The 16,333-nt window shown below is 50.6% G+C and overlaps 1 protein-coding gene across 1 annotated transcript; it reads right to left on the reverse strand.

Annotated features, from left to right (window-relative positions):
- Positions 1–4,140: 4,140 nt before the first annotated feature.
- LOC123129748 (uncharacterized) lies at positions 4,141–12,940 on the reverse strand. Its single transcript, XM_044549788.1, has 2 exons — positions 12,694–12,940; positions 4,141–5,240 (listed from the first exon to the last, which is right to left on the reverse strand). The coding sequence occupies exons 1-2, from the start codon at positions 12,938–12,940 to the stop codon at positions 4,141–4,143; spliced, it is 1,347 nt and encodes a 448-aa protein (XP_044405723.1).
- Positions 12,941–16,333: the final 3,393 nt, after the last annotated feature.

The following is a 16,333-nucleotide window of genomic DNA, read 5'->3' on the forward strand; positions in this document are numbered from 1 at the left end:
TTTATGTCATCCAATTGTGTTTTTTTGGAGTTCATGGTAAACAAATTAAGTACTATAAAAAAATTGGTTTGCTAACACTGTGCACATGCGTGTCATTGCATGTGATGGTGTAATCAACTTTGCAACGAGAACCAACAAGAAAATGGACCTGAAAACAAGGTTTGTATCAGCAGAGGCCAAACTGGTTATTATGACGTCAATAACAAATCTTAATAAAAAAGGGGGGGTTGGCTATGATGCCTATGTGTGACTTGCTTTTAGCATTACTATGAGCATAAAACGAGCAATTGTGTAGCCAAAAAACAACCTAGTTCGAAAATATGGTTGTGAAAAGTGTTGCTAGTAAACTTCAATTAACAAATGCCTATAGAGATGACGTTCGTCCATGTAGGGCGCATCGTGTGATAGCTGCCATGGACCGGGACCAAACTTGGTACCTGAAACTATAAGCAATAAATGTCATACTTAGAGGAACTTGTACCAGAACATGGAGATGGAGGATGAGTACAAGTTTCTGAATACAAATGAAGAGATAGCTATACTACACGCAATAAATGGGAAGAGTTCACTGTCAAATCTGCTTATCATCTGTGTATGAACTTGAAGGGCGCGAGAACCGGACAGCCGGGCTCGTCGATGCCTAGCAGAGAGCATAAGGTGTGGCTTGCACTCTGTGATACTAACGCACCTGGTAAGGCAAAGATTCATGCATGGCGCTTGTTAAAGAATGGGCTTGCTGTCGGATCGGAGCTGCATCATCACCGGATCAAGCCTGGGGTGTTTTGCTGTGCATGCGGACGAGACGAAACGACCTACCATCGCTTCTGGGCGTGCCCCCACTCTGTGATGTTCTGGAAATACTTGTGTGAAGATAAGGGGGAACCAGTAGTGCTCCCGCCAGCAATGGATGGATCGCTGCAGGGCCTTGTAGCCTGGCTCAAGGCGTGGTTCACTGAGGCCGGCGCGGAGGAGCGGGAAACGATGATCCATGCACTATATGGCCTGTGGTGTGCGAGAAATGAAACCAGGGATGGCAAGAGGACCCAGGATGCTCGGGAACTGGCGGAGAGAGTGCATGACCACATTCACGAATGGCGATCGATGAACTCGAAGGAGCCGATGACCAAAGAACCGAGGCGAGCAAAGAGGTGGAAGCCACCTGAGCTGGATTGGGTCAAGGCCAATGCGGATGGAGCGACATCCAAGACGCAGGATGGGGGGGGCGTGGTCCTTAGGGATCACCAGGGTGTTTATAGAGGAGGGACATCGATCTTCTTCCCGGATGCTGCAAACCCCCAACTCGCGGAGATCATGTTGTAGCGGACGAGGTCCCAAACATTTCTTAAGTTTCAATAAAGTTGCATGTACCCCTCAAAAAATAAATAAATGGGAAACCGCCGCAATCCTGAAGAGATGCACATGGTCCAGATAAAGAGGTCAGTGGTCGGCGTGGTTAGAAGCAAGTTTTTGAAATCTTGAACGCATTTTGAGGCTTGGATCACCATACGACCGGCATCCATCGTTGTTCCTATCCCTACCCCTTTGAATACATTCATGTCAAATCAAGTTCTCGCAAATTTTCGACGAACTCAGAGATATTTTGGGCGGCAAATTCAGGCCCAGAGCATTACACGTGGCCTCTATGTGTGATGAACACACTCTCGATCACGACCCGAGTATATATCATCAACCTGAAAAGATAGTGATCTCCATTTTCTGTGAAGCCGGATGGAGCTGTCCCAGGTGCAACCTGGAGAGATGGAAGAAAAATCCGGAGACCGAGAGATGACCAACTTCTTCCACTGCACCCGGCGGCCCTATGGCAGGTGCTTTACACGAATCTTCCATGCAGAAACTGGTCGAGGTCAAAGAAAGGTAGCCAAGCCCGGCAGGCCGGGACAGGACATACGCTAGCCACCACCAAAACTCTATCCCTCTATCGATCCATCTATATCTATAGCATGGTGCCGTGTTCCACATTCTCCGTGCTTCATCGGTCAGCAGTGTGGGTGCGTCGTCAGTTGCATCCAAGAGTCCGAGACGTTTCCCGAGGGGTGGCCAGTGCTGCTGCTCCGTCCGGGAGATGGGCCAGGCGCCCCGCCGTGCCTTGTCCACGTCGCCCAGGAGAACGGGTCGGTCGGATGTCGTAGGTAGGCGTCCCGTCGCGGTCAGCATGGATGGATGGATGGATGGATGTAAACTGACCGGGTTCAGATTAGATCAGATCAGATCAACCGTGCGTGCATGCTGGGTAAATCAACAGTGCCGCGACGTAACTATAGTGCATGCTCTTGTCCGCAGACTGGGATGGTGCTAGCTTGATGCATGCATATGCGTTCCCTCGCGTGCCGGTCATCAGGTTGGATGGTGCAGTCACTCTGACATTTTTCTTTGTAGTATGTGCCGTGGTTACTTCACTTTGTGTGTGCGTGGTTACTTCATCACAAGCTGAGTAGGTGGAGGCCGCCTTCACCTGCAAGCAGCATCTCTTTGTGTGAACTAAGCCTGCTTCTGCATGCTTGGGTAAATCCAACCGCCGACCGGTGCTTCCTCACGTTGCTTCGTGCCCCTAAAGGCTCTGTCACGTTGCTTTCCACCCGAAAGTTCTTTTTTCTTCTAATCGTCTTAGCATTTGTTTATCATGCATGAGTTACATCCTTCACTTTCTTCTTGTAATGAATTAAAAAACCCTAGGAAGGATGAAGCGTGAGCTAGCTAACTGCACTTATCTGTCCCTAAGACTTTTATGTCATCATAATTTAACTCTTTCTCCATCCTTTTTCTGCCATGTACGTATGCTAAGCCAAAATTCAAGGTATGATATCGACAATTTAGGCCTCCCATTTCTACCTACTAATTACTACTCCGTCTGTAATGAAATATAAAAGCTTTTATATCACTATACTTTAGAATTTAGTGATCTAAACACTTTTATCTTTGTTTACGGGGAGTAGATAACTAGCTAACTCTGATATTCTACAAGCGGTGGAGGTAGTTCGTTTCTTCATAAACTCCGGCCTACGTATATTATTGTGGCGCCGCCTCGTTCGGCCACGTACACTACCATGCTAGGACAGATGTTTGGATATGGCAGCTCAATTGGCCATCTATTTTCCACACATAGCCGTGGCCACAAGATCCAACCTAAACGTGCCGTGCCGTGCCGACTGGCGACTAGCTAGCTCACATGACACGAACCAGACTTTGGAACTTCCACATGGATGCTTAGACTTGGGCACATCGCACACCGACCGGCGGGGTAAGAACTTGAACTCACGTGTGGTGGACTAGAATTAGATACTCATGCCACATCTAAGATGTGCTTTAGCAAAACTGAATTAAATACGGCAGACATTGGTTGCTTGTTTTGTGCGAATAATTGGCCGGCCAAGGAAAGTGTATCCTCCCGTTCCAATTTCCATGCATGCATGTTCACCCGTTTCGATCCGGCCATCATTAACAAATAACAACACATGCATGCATGCGCTAGGACAAATTAGTGGATAGGACATGTAAGGCTAGGCTTGATCTTGTTTTAACATGACATTGACCAAGAAACCCTTATTTCAGACGACCCACGAACATGGATGGGCGGCCCATACGAAGAACACAACAGCTGACCAGAGTAGATGCTTCCGATAATAATGGCACATACAATCTATCTTTTATAAGATCGTTCGGCTTTTGTCTAATATTCGATCGATAAATATCGATCCCGGTAGTAGTATACAGTTGATCGGCCAGCGTTGTCCAGTGTAAGAAACAAGATGTGTCCGAGTGTGTGCGTGACCTAGGCGAGAGAGTTGGTGTTGTACAAGCATGTGCTAAGCATATTACGCCTGCATGCTACAAGCACCTCGCATCCTTATCATGCTGGACCGCCGCGCGGCCGGCCGATCGGACGAGGAGATGGCATATGCTCCACGTTAATTCCACCGTATTCGGCCTAGCTAAAATGCTCGAGGTGTGGTGATTCGTTGTATACGGATACTTGGCGTTGGCGTTAGCGATTGGTTTGGTGTGTGGATTAGCTGGGGCGAGTATGCTTCCATCGTGCGTGCCGGCGCTTTATCACGAGAAGGACTTCCGTTCGACTGGTCCGTGCTACCAAACTGACAAAATATCTCCGGTTGACACATGCTAAGGTCTCATTCGGAGTAATTCTTCAAAATTTAGTTTTACTCCCAACTTGATTGGCATTATGCGGTTGCACATCTCGGAATCTAAAATCACCCGCAACTTGTAGTAAATGTGAAAATATCTAGTTCTTTTGTCCCCAGCCTGAGTGCTGAGAGCATCACCAGCCGTTGGCACCTCCAGAAGACATTTTTTCGCCTCCTGGGGAGCTGCCGGCGAAAACTTCGACTTGGGGTGGAATTTTTTCCACTCTTGCGCCCCCGGAAGCACGGCGGCGAGGCGACCCAGCGATGGAGGTGTGCGTCGGAGACGAGAGCCGGGGTGGGGCGGCGTGCGGCGGACGAGAGACGGACGGGGGCGGCGCGCGGCAGACGAGAGCCGGGCAGGGGCGGCGCGCGGCGGACCGACAGGGACCGGAGTGGACGAGCGACTCCTCCCAGCCCCAGCTCTGCCGCCGGCGGGAAAGCGGCTCCTCCCGGACCGCTGCCAGTGCCGGATGCGGACGACGCGACCGGAGTTGCTGCTGAGCCGCTGCAACGCGAGGAGGCGGCGCGCGTCAGGGAGCTGCGCATTCTGGCGGCGCACGGCGAGCTCGTGCCGCGCCACGACGTGCTGCTTGGCGGCCAGCTCGCGCTTCTCCGCGCGGAAGCGAGCCACCGTCCCGTGGAGCTCCTCCAGGCGTTGCTGCTTGCGCGCCCGCGACCGCCGCGCGCTCCACCTTTGCCTGGCCGCCGCGCGCTCCACCTCCGCCTGGCCGCCGCGCGCTCCATCTCCGCCCCGGCCTTGCCCGCTTCGGCCACGGCCCCGCCTCGCCAGCTCCGGCCAGCGCCCGCCCCGCCGGCCAAGGATGCCACGCACGGCGAGTACATGGAGAGTAGAAGTGGTCGGGGAGAGAGGGGGTGTGGGCGTGGAGGAAAGGGAGTGTACGAGCTGGACGCCGGACTCCTCCAGCGCTGCTCCGCCCGGCGCCGACGCCCTCCGTGCTCGAGAGAGAGGGGCAGGGGGGAGGAGAGAGGAAAAGAAAGGAGAGACGATGAGGGCACGTGGGTGGGGCCCAGATGAAAAGAGGAGAGAGAGGTTGTGGGAGGCTGACGGTGGACCAACTGCAAGAAAAAGGAATCGCCGGCACGCCCAGCTACTCCCCAGGGGGCTGGGTTTGGGATGGGACTGCCGACGTCAATTTTGTCCAAGTCCGGCGAAAAATGAGGCTTTAGGGGCACAAGTGGAAAGACATTTTACTGCCGGCCTCCAAAAAACGGCTGTGAGGGGCGTCTCGGAGGGACGGCTGGAGATGCTCTGAAGCTCGGTGCATGCATATGCTTTCCCTCGCGTGCCGGTCATCAGGTCGGATGGTGCAGTCACTTTGTTCTTTTTCCTTCGTATGCCGTGGTTACTTTGTCTGTGCGTTGGCGAGTCTCTCTTGCACGTTTTGTCATCACACACGGTGAGTAGCGTGCTTCTGCATGCATGGGTAAACCGAACCGCCAACGCACAGATGACCAAATGATCTAAAAATTGAAGCGAACCATATGCATGTAATTATCTATCACCCAAAAAATTAGAATTGTTTGAATTTTTCTAGTATTTATTTTAATTTATTTTTTAACTGAGTGCAGATGAGTCTGGGCACCGAAACGCCGCACTCTAACTAGCTAGCTCTACTACTCCACAGGTGGTAGTTAGTTGGTTTGTTTTTTTCGTAAACTCACGCCTACATAGTTGGGCCGCCGCCTCGTTCGGCCACGTACATTGGCTAATGCTAGGACAGATGTTTGGATATGGCAGCTCAACTAGCGATCCATTTTCCACACGTATTCCTCCACAAGATCCAACATGAGCGTGCCGTGCCGACTGCCGCCTAGCTCACATGACACGAACCTAAATTTGAAACCTCCACATGGATGCTATGCTAGCCAGGGCACACATCGACGGGCGAGGCAGGAATTAGAACTCATCACGTATACTTGACTAGAATTAGATAAGGCAGAGGCTAGCCGGAAGCTTGCTTGCTTGTTTTGTGCGAATAATTGGCCGACCAAGCAAAGATTATCCTCCCATTCCTTGCATGCATGTCGACCCTTTTCGATCCGGCCATCATTAACACCACATGCATGCGCTTGTTGGACAGATTTAGTGGATGGCATATGTAAGGCCAAGGCTAGCTCTTGTTTAACATGACATTGACCAAGAAACCCTTATTTCAGATTTAGTGGTCCACACGAAGAACAAGACAGCTGACCAGAGTAGATGCTTCCGGCAATATGGCATATACAACTGATCTTTTATAAGATCGATCGGCATTTTGTGTAATATTCGATCGATCAATCTCGATCCCAGTAGTAGTATATACAGTCGATCGGCCAGCGTTGTCCAGAGCAAGCAACAAGAAAGTAATCCGTTGAGCATGTGTGTGTGACCTAGGCGGGGGAGTTGGTGTTGTGCAAACATGTGCTCAGCATATTGCGCCTGCACCTCGCATACTTATCATCTTGGTCGGCCGATCGGTCGAGGAGATGGCATATGCTCCAAGTTAATTTCACGGTATTCCGGTATTCGATCAAGCTAGAATGCTCGAGTGTGGTGCTTTGTTGTATACAGATACTTGGCGTTGGCGATTGATTTGGTATGGATTCGTTGGGGGTTGAGAATGCTTCCGGATCGTGCATGCCCGCGCTTTATCGCGAGAGGGACTTCCGTCCGAGTGGTCCGTGCTACCAAACCGACTAAATATCTCCCGTTGACACTGGATAAGGTCTCATATAGAGTGATTCTTGAAAATGAAGTTTTATACTGCTTGTCTGGCGCCATGGGATATGTCATGTTCGTTTTTCCAATGTATCTCCCACTTGATTGGCACTATCCGGTTGCACATCCCCAAACCAAAAATAACTTATAACTTGTAAATGTGGAAATATCTAGTTCTTGGTTGTGGTTTGGACACTCCACTAAGAGTCGCCATATCTGCCCGATCGTCATAATAACTAGTATTTGTGGCGATTCTGGCTAAAAAAGACACGTTAACAAAGTCGTCATCTTGTTAGCGATGGATGGGTGAGGGAACTCTGGCTCTCTGCCTCGACTGTAGTTAGGGTTAAGATTAATGTGTTCCACAACTACCTTTGGATTGCGGTCACGCCGACATTTGGAATAAAAATTCCCCAATCTCAGCTCCCATCTCGATGATGTCCTTGGTGACGAAATCGAGGGATCTGTGGGAACCTTATTGCATTGTTTCCTTGGCGCGATGGATCTGGTGGTGTTTTGTTGTGTCTATGGTGGATCTCATCTCGTGCGGTGCCTTCTTTGTTTGGGGTAAAATGAAGGTCCAAAAACAACGTTGGAGGCTTTGGGTGTCGGTTTCGGCATTTTTTTCTCGACGACATGCAGCATATCTGGGTTTCGAGGAGCACGGGGATGATCACCGGTCGATCCGCCAGATTGACAATGGCCTTGCCGGCGGCAAGCCTCTTCTTCGTCTCACAAAGTCGTTATGGTTGATGGTGTTTCTTCGTCTCTGAAGACGACATGTGACGAGGATGGCGGTTGCGGAAATTTGCTTCAGTGGAGTTTGTCATGCAAAAAGAAATGGTCGTCAGCCAGAGCGGCCGGAGACGGACGTGATCGCAGTGTGTGATCCATTACTGTGTCGACCGGAAACGGCAACCGCTGCCATCCATCGAAACCGAGGCACTAACCACCGCCTAGCCATATTGTATAGAAGGAATAGAGAGGGGATTGGTGGAATCCGATGAAGTATTACTGAGCCTTGAGGGCAAATATTAGAGAGAGTACATGACTTTGAGTACAAGAAGAAGGTTCTTCTAGAGATGAGGTAGGAATTCATGTAGGAAAAAAATTCAATCAATGTTATCAAATCCTAACCTACCCTAATCTATACTCCAACATACTGCTACCTCATATGCACGACACGTCAAGGTCGCGGCAGCCTGACGTACGTGGGCTAGGCTAGCTCGTCGGCCGGGGCCGCCCAGCGACGTACGGATGACGACGGCGCCATCGCACGTGACGGCCCATACGCCGCGCCATGGAACCTGCATGCTTTCCCTCCTCTCTCCCTTTCGCCTTTCCTTGGAGGTCGATTGTGGTCGACGCACCCATTACGGCTTTTGTAAGGGCAGCGGATTTTACTGGATTTTATCTTGACCAGCGCAAGGTATGTGCAAGAACGGCGAACCACATTCATTCCAGTCGTGTGTGCACATGGACATGGGAACGGGACCGTGGTGCGTAGCAGCCGGACGGACTGACCAGAAATGGGCAAGGCAGGCTGCACTCGTGCCTAGGATCTTATCCATTGGCCTATCTCGGCTTATTTTTTGTAGCCAGGAGCCGAGCATGCAGCGTGAGACCGCTAGCAGAAGGAGAAGGAGAAAGGCAAAAGATGATAGACGGGAGTAGAGTATAGTCGGGATGGTGACAGTAGGATGGGCCCACGTTATCCTCTCGGTTGGGGCCCGCGTTCCTTGGCGCGCAATCCTACTGGTGCCGCACCACTCATAACTCCTGTGGCCGCCTGTACGATTTGCTCCCACAAAAACCGATCGACGGCGAGATGGGCCGAACGGTACGAGAATGAATCGGTGTAGTAGCTGATCGCCATTGTCTTCACTTTAACTTTGTATATGTACCTCCATCGGTTAATTATACGTACCACCTAGCAGCAGTACGGCTCAGTGGATCTGCGTATATATTGATAGCTATACTGCACCTTCATCAGTTAACAATGCCAAATAGTACGGCGAGTACATATGTTCATGGGCAGAGCAAACGACTTTGATAGGTTGGCGAGAAGGGAAAAAAAAGGGAGAGGTCGATGTTCAGAGTCTTCACCAGAAAGTAAAACACGAGATCTGCCAAAGGCGTATCCTAACAACGGATAATGTAATCAAATTGAGCATGCATGGAGCAGTACTGACTTTTGTTTGAGGGATAATTATATAAACTGTCGGTCGTACTTAGTGTGTTCTTTTGGCCAGCTAGGTAGGGACCGACCGCTGCTTTTTTTAGTTTAAGTCCAGCTTGGTGATCGAATTAGGTAACGAGGAGGAAACTTAATCTGGCTGTAGATCAACAGCAGGTAATGTCACGGTGGGTCCCTTGGGCGGGGCTTGCCCAGAACGTGAAGACAGCGTTTATACTGTATTTAAGCCGAGCAAATCTCGACAGAGATCCAGCAGGGTTCAGCCGGTCTCACACGCCGCTAATTAACAATTAGCGACTCGTAAACGCGGAGATTAGCATGAGCAAGTTGCTCCTAGCCAGGATCAGCACTGTCGGGATAAGGCTACCGGCTACCACCCACGTTACGTGAGTGTGCATTATCTTCTTGAGAAGAATAGTATACGTGGTTCCATCGATCACTTCTCGAATGCTTCAATGCTTGTTTTACACGGCGACGGAAGCATTCACCAGAAGAAGAATATGGTACAGTAACAGTTGTCATGCGGCCGTCGTGGCAGTGTGATGCACGTCTGGTCGTCGTAGCTACTGGCTGTACATTTCAGGACGCCCAAGCCTCTCCGCGGCGCACGTAGGGGTCAACGGTGGCGCACGTTGTCAGGCCGGGAGAGCACCGTCCCACCACGTCCCCGGCCGTCCCCTTCACCAACGTTCTCGCCGCTTATCAACCTCGAGACCTTTCGGTGGTTCTGTCTCTGTTCCGGACACGTGCAATTAACCGTGCTTGGACTTCTCTCGGTGGTAGTAACTCCGACGTCTTTGATGGTGCGCTCATGCCGGGAAACATCCCACCGGGGCACCCTGTGGCCGTGCCTTGCCGCCGGTCGAGATCAGCGTCGTCCACGGCCGCGGAAGTTTACCGCACCGAAATGTCAGCTCTGAGCCAGCCACGGAACGTTTCCAGCCGGCCATCATCTGCCAAATTTTCTTCGCACGAGACGAGTAAACGCATTGGACTGCATGCTGCGGTGTCGCGCGCTCCGTGGTTGCTTGGGATAGGATCGCGTCGTGAGGAACGGTTGTGCCACGGAACCGAGGCCAACCACGTACTACCACAGATCAGCACGTGTAGAGCTTTACGCACCTGACCTACTAACCAAAACTGTGCGTTCCTGGTGGGACAAAATTTATGTTCTAACCTTTTGTGCTAACAAAATCAAGAATTGACCTCGTTTGCAAAGAAATTTTAAATCTGATCTTTTTTGGTCACGCTAACATCCTTGACGTTTGCCTTGCACGGAAGACGCCGGAGTTGGTGGCGTTTGGCCCCGGCCCACACTAGCTTAGCTGGCGCTCAAGTGGCACGGCCAGACGCCATGCATCTTGGCGTTTGGGCAAACGCCATGGAGCCTGGCGTTTGGGTTCTCCAATTACGTAACAAGAAAATCATGTGGAGCCTGTCTGATTGTTCTCGTTCAATGTTGATTAGTGTGGTTGCTTAATCAGTGAGGAGGCAGAAAGCTAAGGTATCACGTCAGCAAGGAATCTGCGTTTTTTTTAGAAAAACGTGCGGTTTGGATGGATTAATCTCATGTTAAGTGGCCGTGTACCTAAATTTATTTAGGGCATCTCCAACGCCGATCTGTAAACCTCCTGATACAGTCCGGACCGGGGAAGCTATCCAATGTCAATTTATATTGGTCTGCGGTGTGGTCCGAACGTGATTTCTCCCCCAAACCAGAGACAAAAGTGGAGTAGGTTTGCGGGTGTCCGGACCGATCTCAAGCTCGTTGCTGACCGTCCTGGCCCACCAAAAACCCCTCCCGCCTCCCGCGCATTTTTGGTCAGCGCCGCTCCAGAGGGTCGGCGCCCGCATTCATGCCCGGCCAGAGCAGACGCAACCGCTCACTGGCACCGACATTGAAGCGGCGCGTCGGCCGAGAGAGCGCCGCCCGCGCTGCATCCCATTGCAGGCAACTGTCACGCGTTCAAACGACACGATGGCCGCCCGTTCGTCTGTCTGCCGCCAGGATTGATGACACATACGCGGTTGCCGAGTCTCCTCCGGCGCCAATCGTCCGTCCCTCTACCGCCCATAGTCACAGTCATCCCTCTCCGCACCACTTCCCGCCATGGACCCCCCCCCCCCCCCCCCCCCCCCCCCCCCCCCCGTGCAGCCAAAGCTCTCTGGGACGGGCTGACATCGGAGTAGAAGAAGGCCATGGCCGCCATTACTGCCGACTAGCAGGTCGGCAGGCAGCCGGTGGACGCCTCCTCCGACGTGCCGGCGCCACCCTCCTCTTCCTCCGCGACACCCTCCTCCTCCGCTCCACCCTCACCGGTGCATTGCACCATGACCACCGACAAGCCCCGTGCCCACTATATGGACATGGTGCACGGAGCGGGAGGGCCAGTTTCGAAAGGCGCAGGCCGACGCCAACTACAACCACAACCTTCTCTAGGAGCATCTGCAGGCATAGGAGTAGGTCACTGCCGGCAGGGCCGCCGGGCCGGACGAGGACCTGGCGAAGCAGGAGGCACTACTTGAATCGTACCGCTCCGCCCGCGAGATACACCTCGCCCGCTGGCGATACCCACAGCGGGTGGCGGAAGTGGCGGCCGCCGGCAAGGAGTGCGACGACGAGGCGGGCGAGGCGTTGTTCGGCGCCCCGACAACGAGGAAGAGTAGTGCACGGTAGGTCATCGCCACTCGTGTCCCAAAAAGGCCACCACCCCTCCCGTCCCGTCGACGCCAAGCTTGGGGCGACATGGAGGCGGACAACTTCAATTCTTGTATAAAGGCGGCAGCGGGTTGCCGTTGAAGATGCCCTTAACACCCCTAGTAAGCGCCCGTGTAACCATATAGTATGTTCGGATGGTTTCCTAAGTTCTAGAATACATTTTTTTTTGCTAAATAAAAGCCCACTACCAATTCTTTTAGTTTCCTGATAAGATTAATTAACCTACTACAATTATTGACGGAAGCAAGTCCATTATTGATGCGTGCATGCAGCGCAGTTTCTACATGAAGCATAGCTCCCAAATGCCAATATCTTTTCTTGTCTACTCACAATGGATGGGCTCAAAACGCTAGTTGCATGGCGTTTGCCCAAACGCCAAGATGCATGGCGTCTGGCAGTGCCACTTCAGCGCCAGCCAGGCTTATGTGGGCCAGGGCCAAACGCCACAAAGTCTGGCGTCTCCCGTGTAAGCCAGACGCCAAGGATACTGGCGTGACAAAAAAAGGTCAGATTTAAAATTTCTTTGCAAACGAGGACAATTCTTGATTTTGTTAGCATAAAAGGTTAGAACAGAAATTTTGTGCGTTCCTGGTGTGGTGTCCCATGTTCTACGTTCCGTTTTTTGGTGCCGATGACATGATGTCGACTGGCAGGAAAAGACAGCCATGCATTCCTCTTTCATCCTCTCCAAGAAACTAGGTATGCTCTCTACTCTCTAGCATTATCGAGATTGAGGTGGTGCGGTTGGTGAGATAGACCCTGGAGCGCCTTTGCTGCAAAGAGATGCATGGCACCGCGCCTTTTCTGACAGGTCTCAACGACTCAGCGCGAGATTAACATGAACAATCAGGCTGGCGAGGTGTTCGAGAAGCAGCCGACCGTTCGCCGAACAGACCGATGGAGCACCGCACCGAGAGCACGACCGTGTCGCCCGAGAAAGGACGCGCCAGCCTCATGGACCGTCTGATCCTCCCTGATGCATGCATGCACCTGCACCGTTCCATGTGTACGCTGGCATGGCTCTGCGCGGCCATGTGTGCGCTGCTGCAGATAGCATGGTGTGATGTGCCGAGGGAGCATGCAATGCATATTCCTGCCTTGGACTCCAGCGCATGTATGTCGAGCTCGGCCAGGCTTGCCATGCCAGGTGCACGCTCCGTTTGACTCTGATCGAATCGAACGCGCTGCCGCTATCCGTTCCACGCCCCGCTTTATTGCGCCGAAATGCCTGACCTGATATTTTCCCGCGAGCCGGGTGGCCGACCGACGGCGAACTCCCCGATGTTTCTGCCTCTGCTCGTGCGCCCGCCGACCCGGCACGGCCCGCGTCGCGTTTGTCAACTATTTCGCCGTGGGACGCCGCCGGTTAGTGCCATGCGTGTGCGTGCGTGCACGTGTGTGTGTCGATTATTTCCAGCGCACTGTACGCGCTACGTACACTGAAACGAAAGTCGATCTGGAGATAACTTCGCAGCTACTAGCGCTGGTATGGCAGTGCCGTCTTCTTCATTCGCGGCTCGTGCTCTTGTTCATGTCGCTCTGAGGAGAGGGATACGTACGTCCGACCATACCACGCAACTCCGACTCGCCCATGCTGTACACGAAAAAGAACATGATCCGGCTAACTAGCTAGGCATACGCATGCATGGCTATCGAACTGTTGTAGTACCATCGTCGTGGTGAAATATGATTGGTCGCACGCATCCTATGCGCGCCGTGGAGAATGCCGGAAGGAGTGCAGTTGGCTCTAGTACCATGAAGACTTTTAAATTAATTTGAGTAGGGATGTTGGCATGTTGCCGTCTGTACATCTGTCAGGGGATGCTAATGATTCATCGGCTCTCCGGTGTGCTGCAGCTGGACGGATGATGAGCAAGTGGATAGTGGATATATCTGCTTTTGCTTTCCCGTGGATCTCCGCTTCCATGCAAGAAAGACCGGTCGATCTTTGCCGTGATCGGGAGGGTTTGACCCCACCCATCGCCTCCTGCTAGGAACTAGGCTAGGCACTAGTTCCTAGTAATTCTAGGTGCTCGATCTTCCGAACAACAGATCGTTAGAGCATCTCTAACAGTTTGTCTATATGGATGTCTATATTCGTTTTTCACAACGTGATTTCAAAACAGGCGTCCAACAGGTTGTCTATATGGTCGTCCAAATATACACATCCTCTAATATCGACCTCGACAATGTTCACGCCTGGACAATGCAACGGCCCACCTGTCATGGTCCCTATATATAGACATTCTGATACAAAACTGAACGTGTATATAAGAGAATTTTTTTAGACCATTATCTATATAAATATATAGACATCTAAATATATACATGTTATTGGAGATGCTCTTAGGTGCCTTCACTTTACGGCCGTGGAAACTACGTCGATGCCAATTCAGATCACGAACGATATATACGTTCACTCGATTGAATGGCAGCACTAGCACGCATGATCTCCCTTTACTCGAGGAAACTTTGTCCCACTTCACACTTCACGCAGGTTTGGCTTTTATTTTGAAGCAGCACATCAGGGAAACCTTGTGCGCCGAACACGCCATGTACTACCAGGCTATCTGTCTGCTTTCTTGTCGCTGCAAGCATATCAAGTACGCTGGCTGAAGAAAGCATCGGCTGCTATGCCTCTCCGCTCTCTGGCAATGGATCAACCATCTTATCTCCAACACCGATCTTTTGCCGCGATATCATTTTGAAATTCTATAATGCGCCACGCGCCAAGCCCATACAGTGACAGAAGGAATGCACTTGTTGATACGCCGTACTGCTACTTGCAAATCTTAGGCCTCCTTTGGTTTAGAGGAATTTCATAGGAATTCTAGAGGATAGAATTTTTATAGAATTTTTTCCTTTAAAGCCCTTTGGTTCATAGGAATGGATTTCTATTTCTATATATGATTGGTTCCTATCCTTCACATTTCATAGGAAAATAAAAAAGAGCCTAGACTCAATTACAAAATTCTTTTGATGTCAACCAAATGACATTTTATTTCCTATTCCTACTCATAGGATTTGAGATACATGTCATCTCATTTCCTACAAGATTCCTATTCCTATGATAATCCTATCCTATGAATCAAAAGAGGCCTTAATCAGTAAATTTGCATATCTTGCGCACAAGGTAACTACCAGCATATTCTACATTTTATTTGCTTATGTTATCCTAATCGTATACAAATTGCAGCTACCCACGCACACCTTCCCTTGCTGGATGCATTCCAGAATGACCATTCTGTCCCGCCATTTTTCTTCAGAAAGAACAAACCGTGTGCAAGTGTAGCCACACGCTAGTCAGCTCCTCTGATCCGTATCACCCTCACATTTAATTGTCAAAGCAGAGTCTAATCAAGCTTGTTTACTTTCATGCCATTGTGTTGGCACGATGGGAGACCAGGGCCGAAACGCACCCCAATCCTGCATGCATGTCCCGGCACGTCAGTGCTACTGAAACCAGTTCTAGCTGTCGAAACAGTATGTGTCGTCCTGTAGAAATGATGGAGTATTGGGACACCCGGAGAGCAATGATCATAGATGGAATGGGCATCCATGTCGACCAAGACCACCCGGAGGCTTCACGCAAATGACCAAGAGCACTCGAAATACTGCATTTTTTCTAGCCCCAACTAAAAATCCTTAGTCCCTAAAAAATCTATCACTGTTTATTTTCAGGGACTAAAAAGTCCCTAGTCCCTTCCTAAAGGTTATTAAATGACCATGTTACCCTAGTACTTCCTCCGTTCGGAAATACTTGTCGGAGAAATGCATAAAAATGGATGTATCTAAAACTAAAATCCATCTAGATACATCCATTCCTCCGACAAGTATTCCGGACGGAGGAAGTATATAGAAAAATAACAAACAAACAACACCATGGGGCAGCGGGCAATGGGTGCAGGAAGGGGCATTGTTGAAAAAGTTCCAAAAAAACACTCCTCAAAAGTCTTGTTCATTTAATCCCAAAAAGCAACTTTTAATCCCTAGTAGTCCCTCCTGTTTAATTAAGAAGTCTTAAAAAAACTTTTTCTAGTCCCTACATCAAAAAGTACCGGAAAACAAACACCCTCTAATAAACCCGTGCTAGATAGCATAGCATGGGCACAGACGGTCGCCGGCCATCTACTAGCAGCTAAGGTGCCGTAGACTGCAGCAAACCCAAAGAGAGAGAACCCGACAGGACTCTGTAAGTCGTAGTTGTACTACCGAAAGAGCTGGCGTTGAATTAGGTGGAATCATAAAACGAAGGAAAATGGAAGCCTAATCAGTAATCACCTCACCACGACACTTGCCGAGCTTGTACGGGACAAAACGCACGGAAATTTCTCCAGAGACCTTGTTGTAATAATATAAAAGCTCCAAAGTACGATAGGATAAGAAAGAGGTTAAGCAGCAGATAAGCCTTCTTTTTCTTTAAGCATTAAAAGTTGCAGCTTGACCTTGCGTTACGAGCTGGCTGGCTGGTGCTCTAGTCGTTTGTTAGGATCGATTTCGTGGAAGCAAGATGCCGCACCTGTGTAGGACCTGTG

The sequence above is a fragment of the Triticum aestivum genome, chromosome 6A, assembly GCF_018294505.1.
Source record: "Triticum aestivum cultivar Chinese Spring chromosome 6A, IWGSC CS RefSeq v2.1, whole genome shotgun sequence".
Classification (NCBI taxonomy): domain Eukaryota; kingdom Viridiplantae; phylum Streptophyta; class Magnoliopsida; order Poales; family Poaceae; genus Triticum; species Triticum aestivum.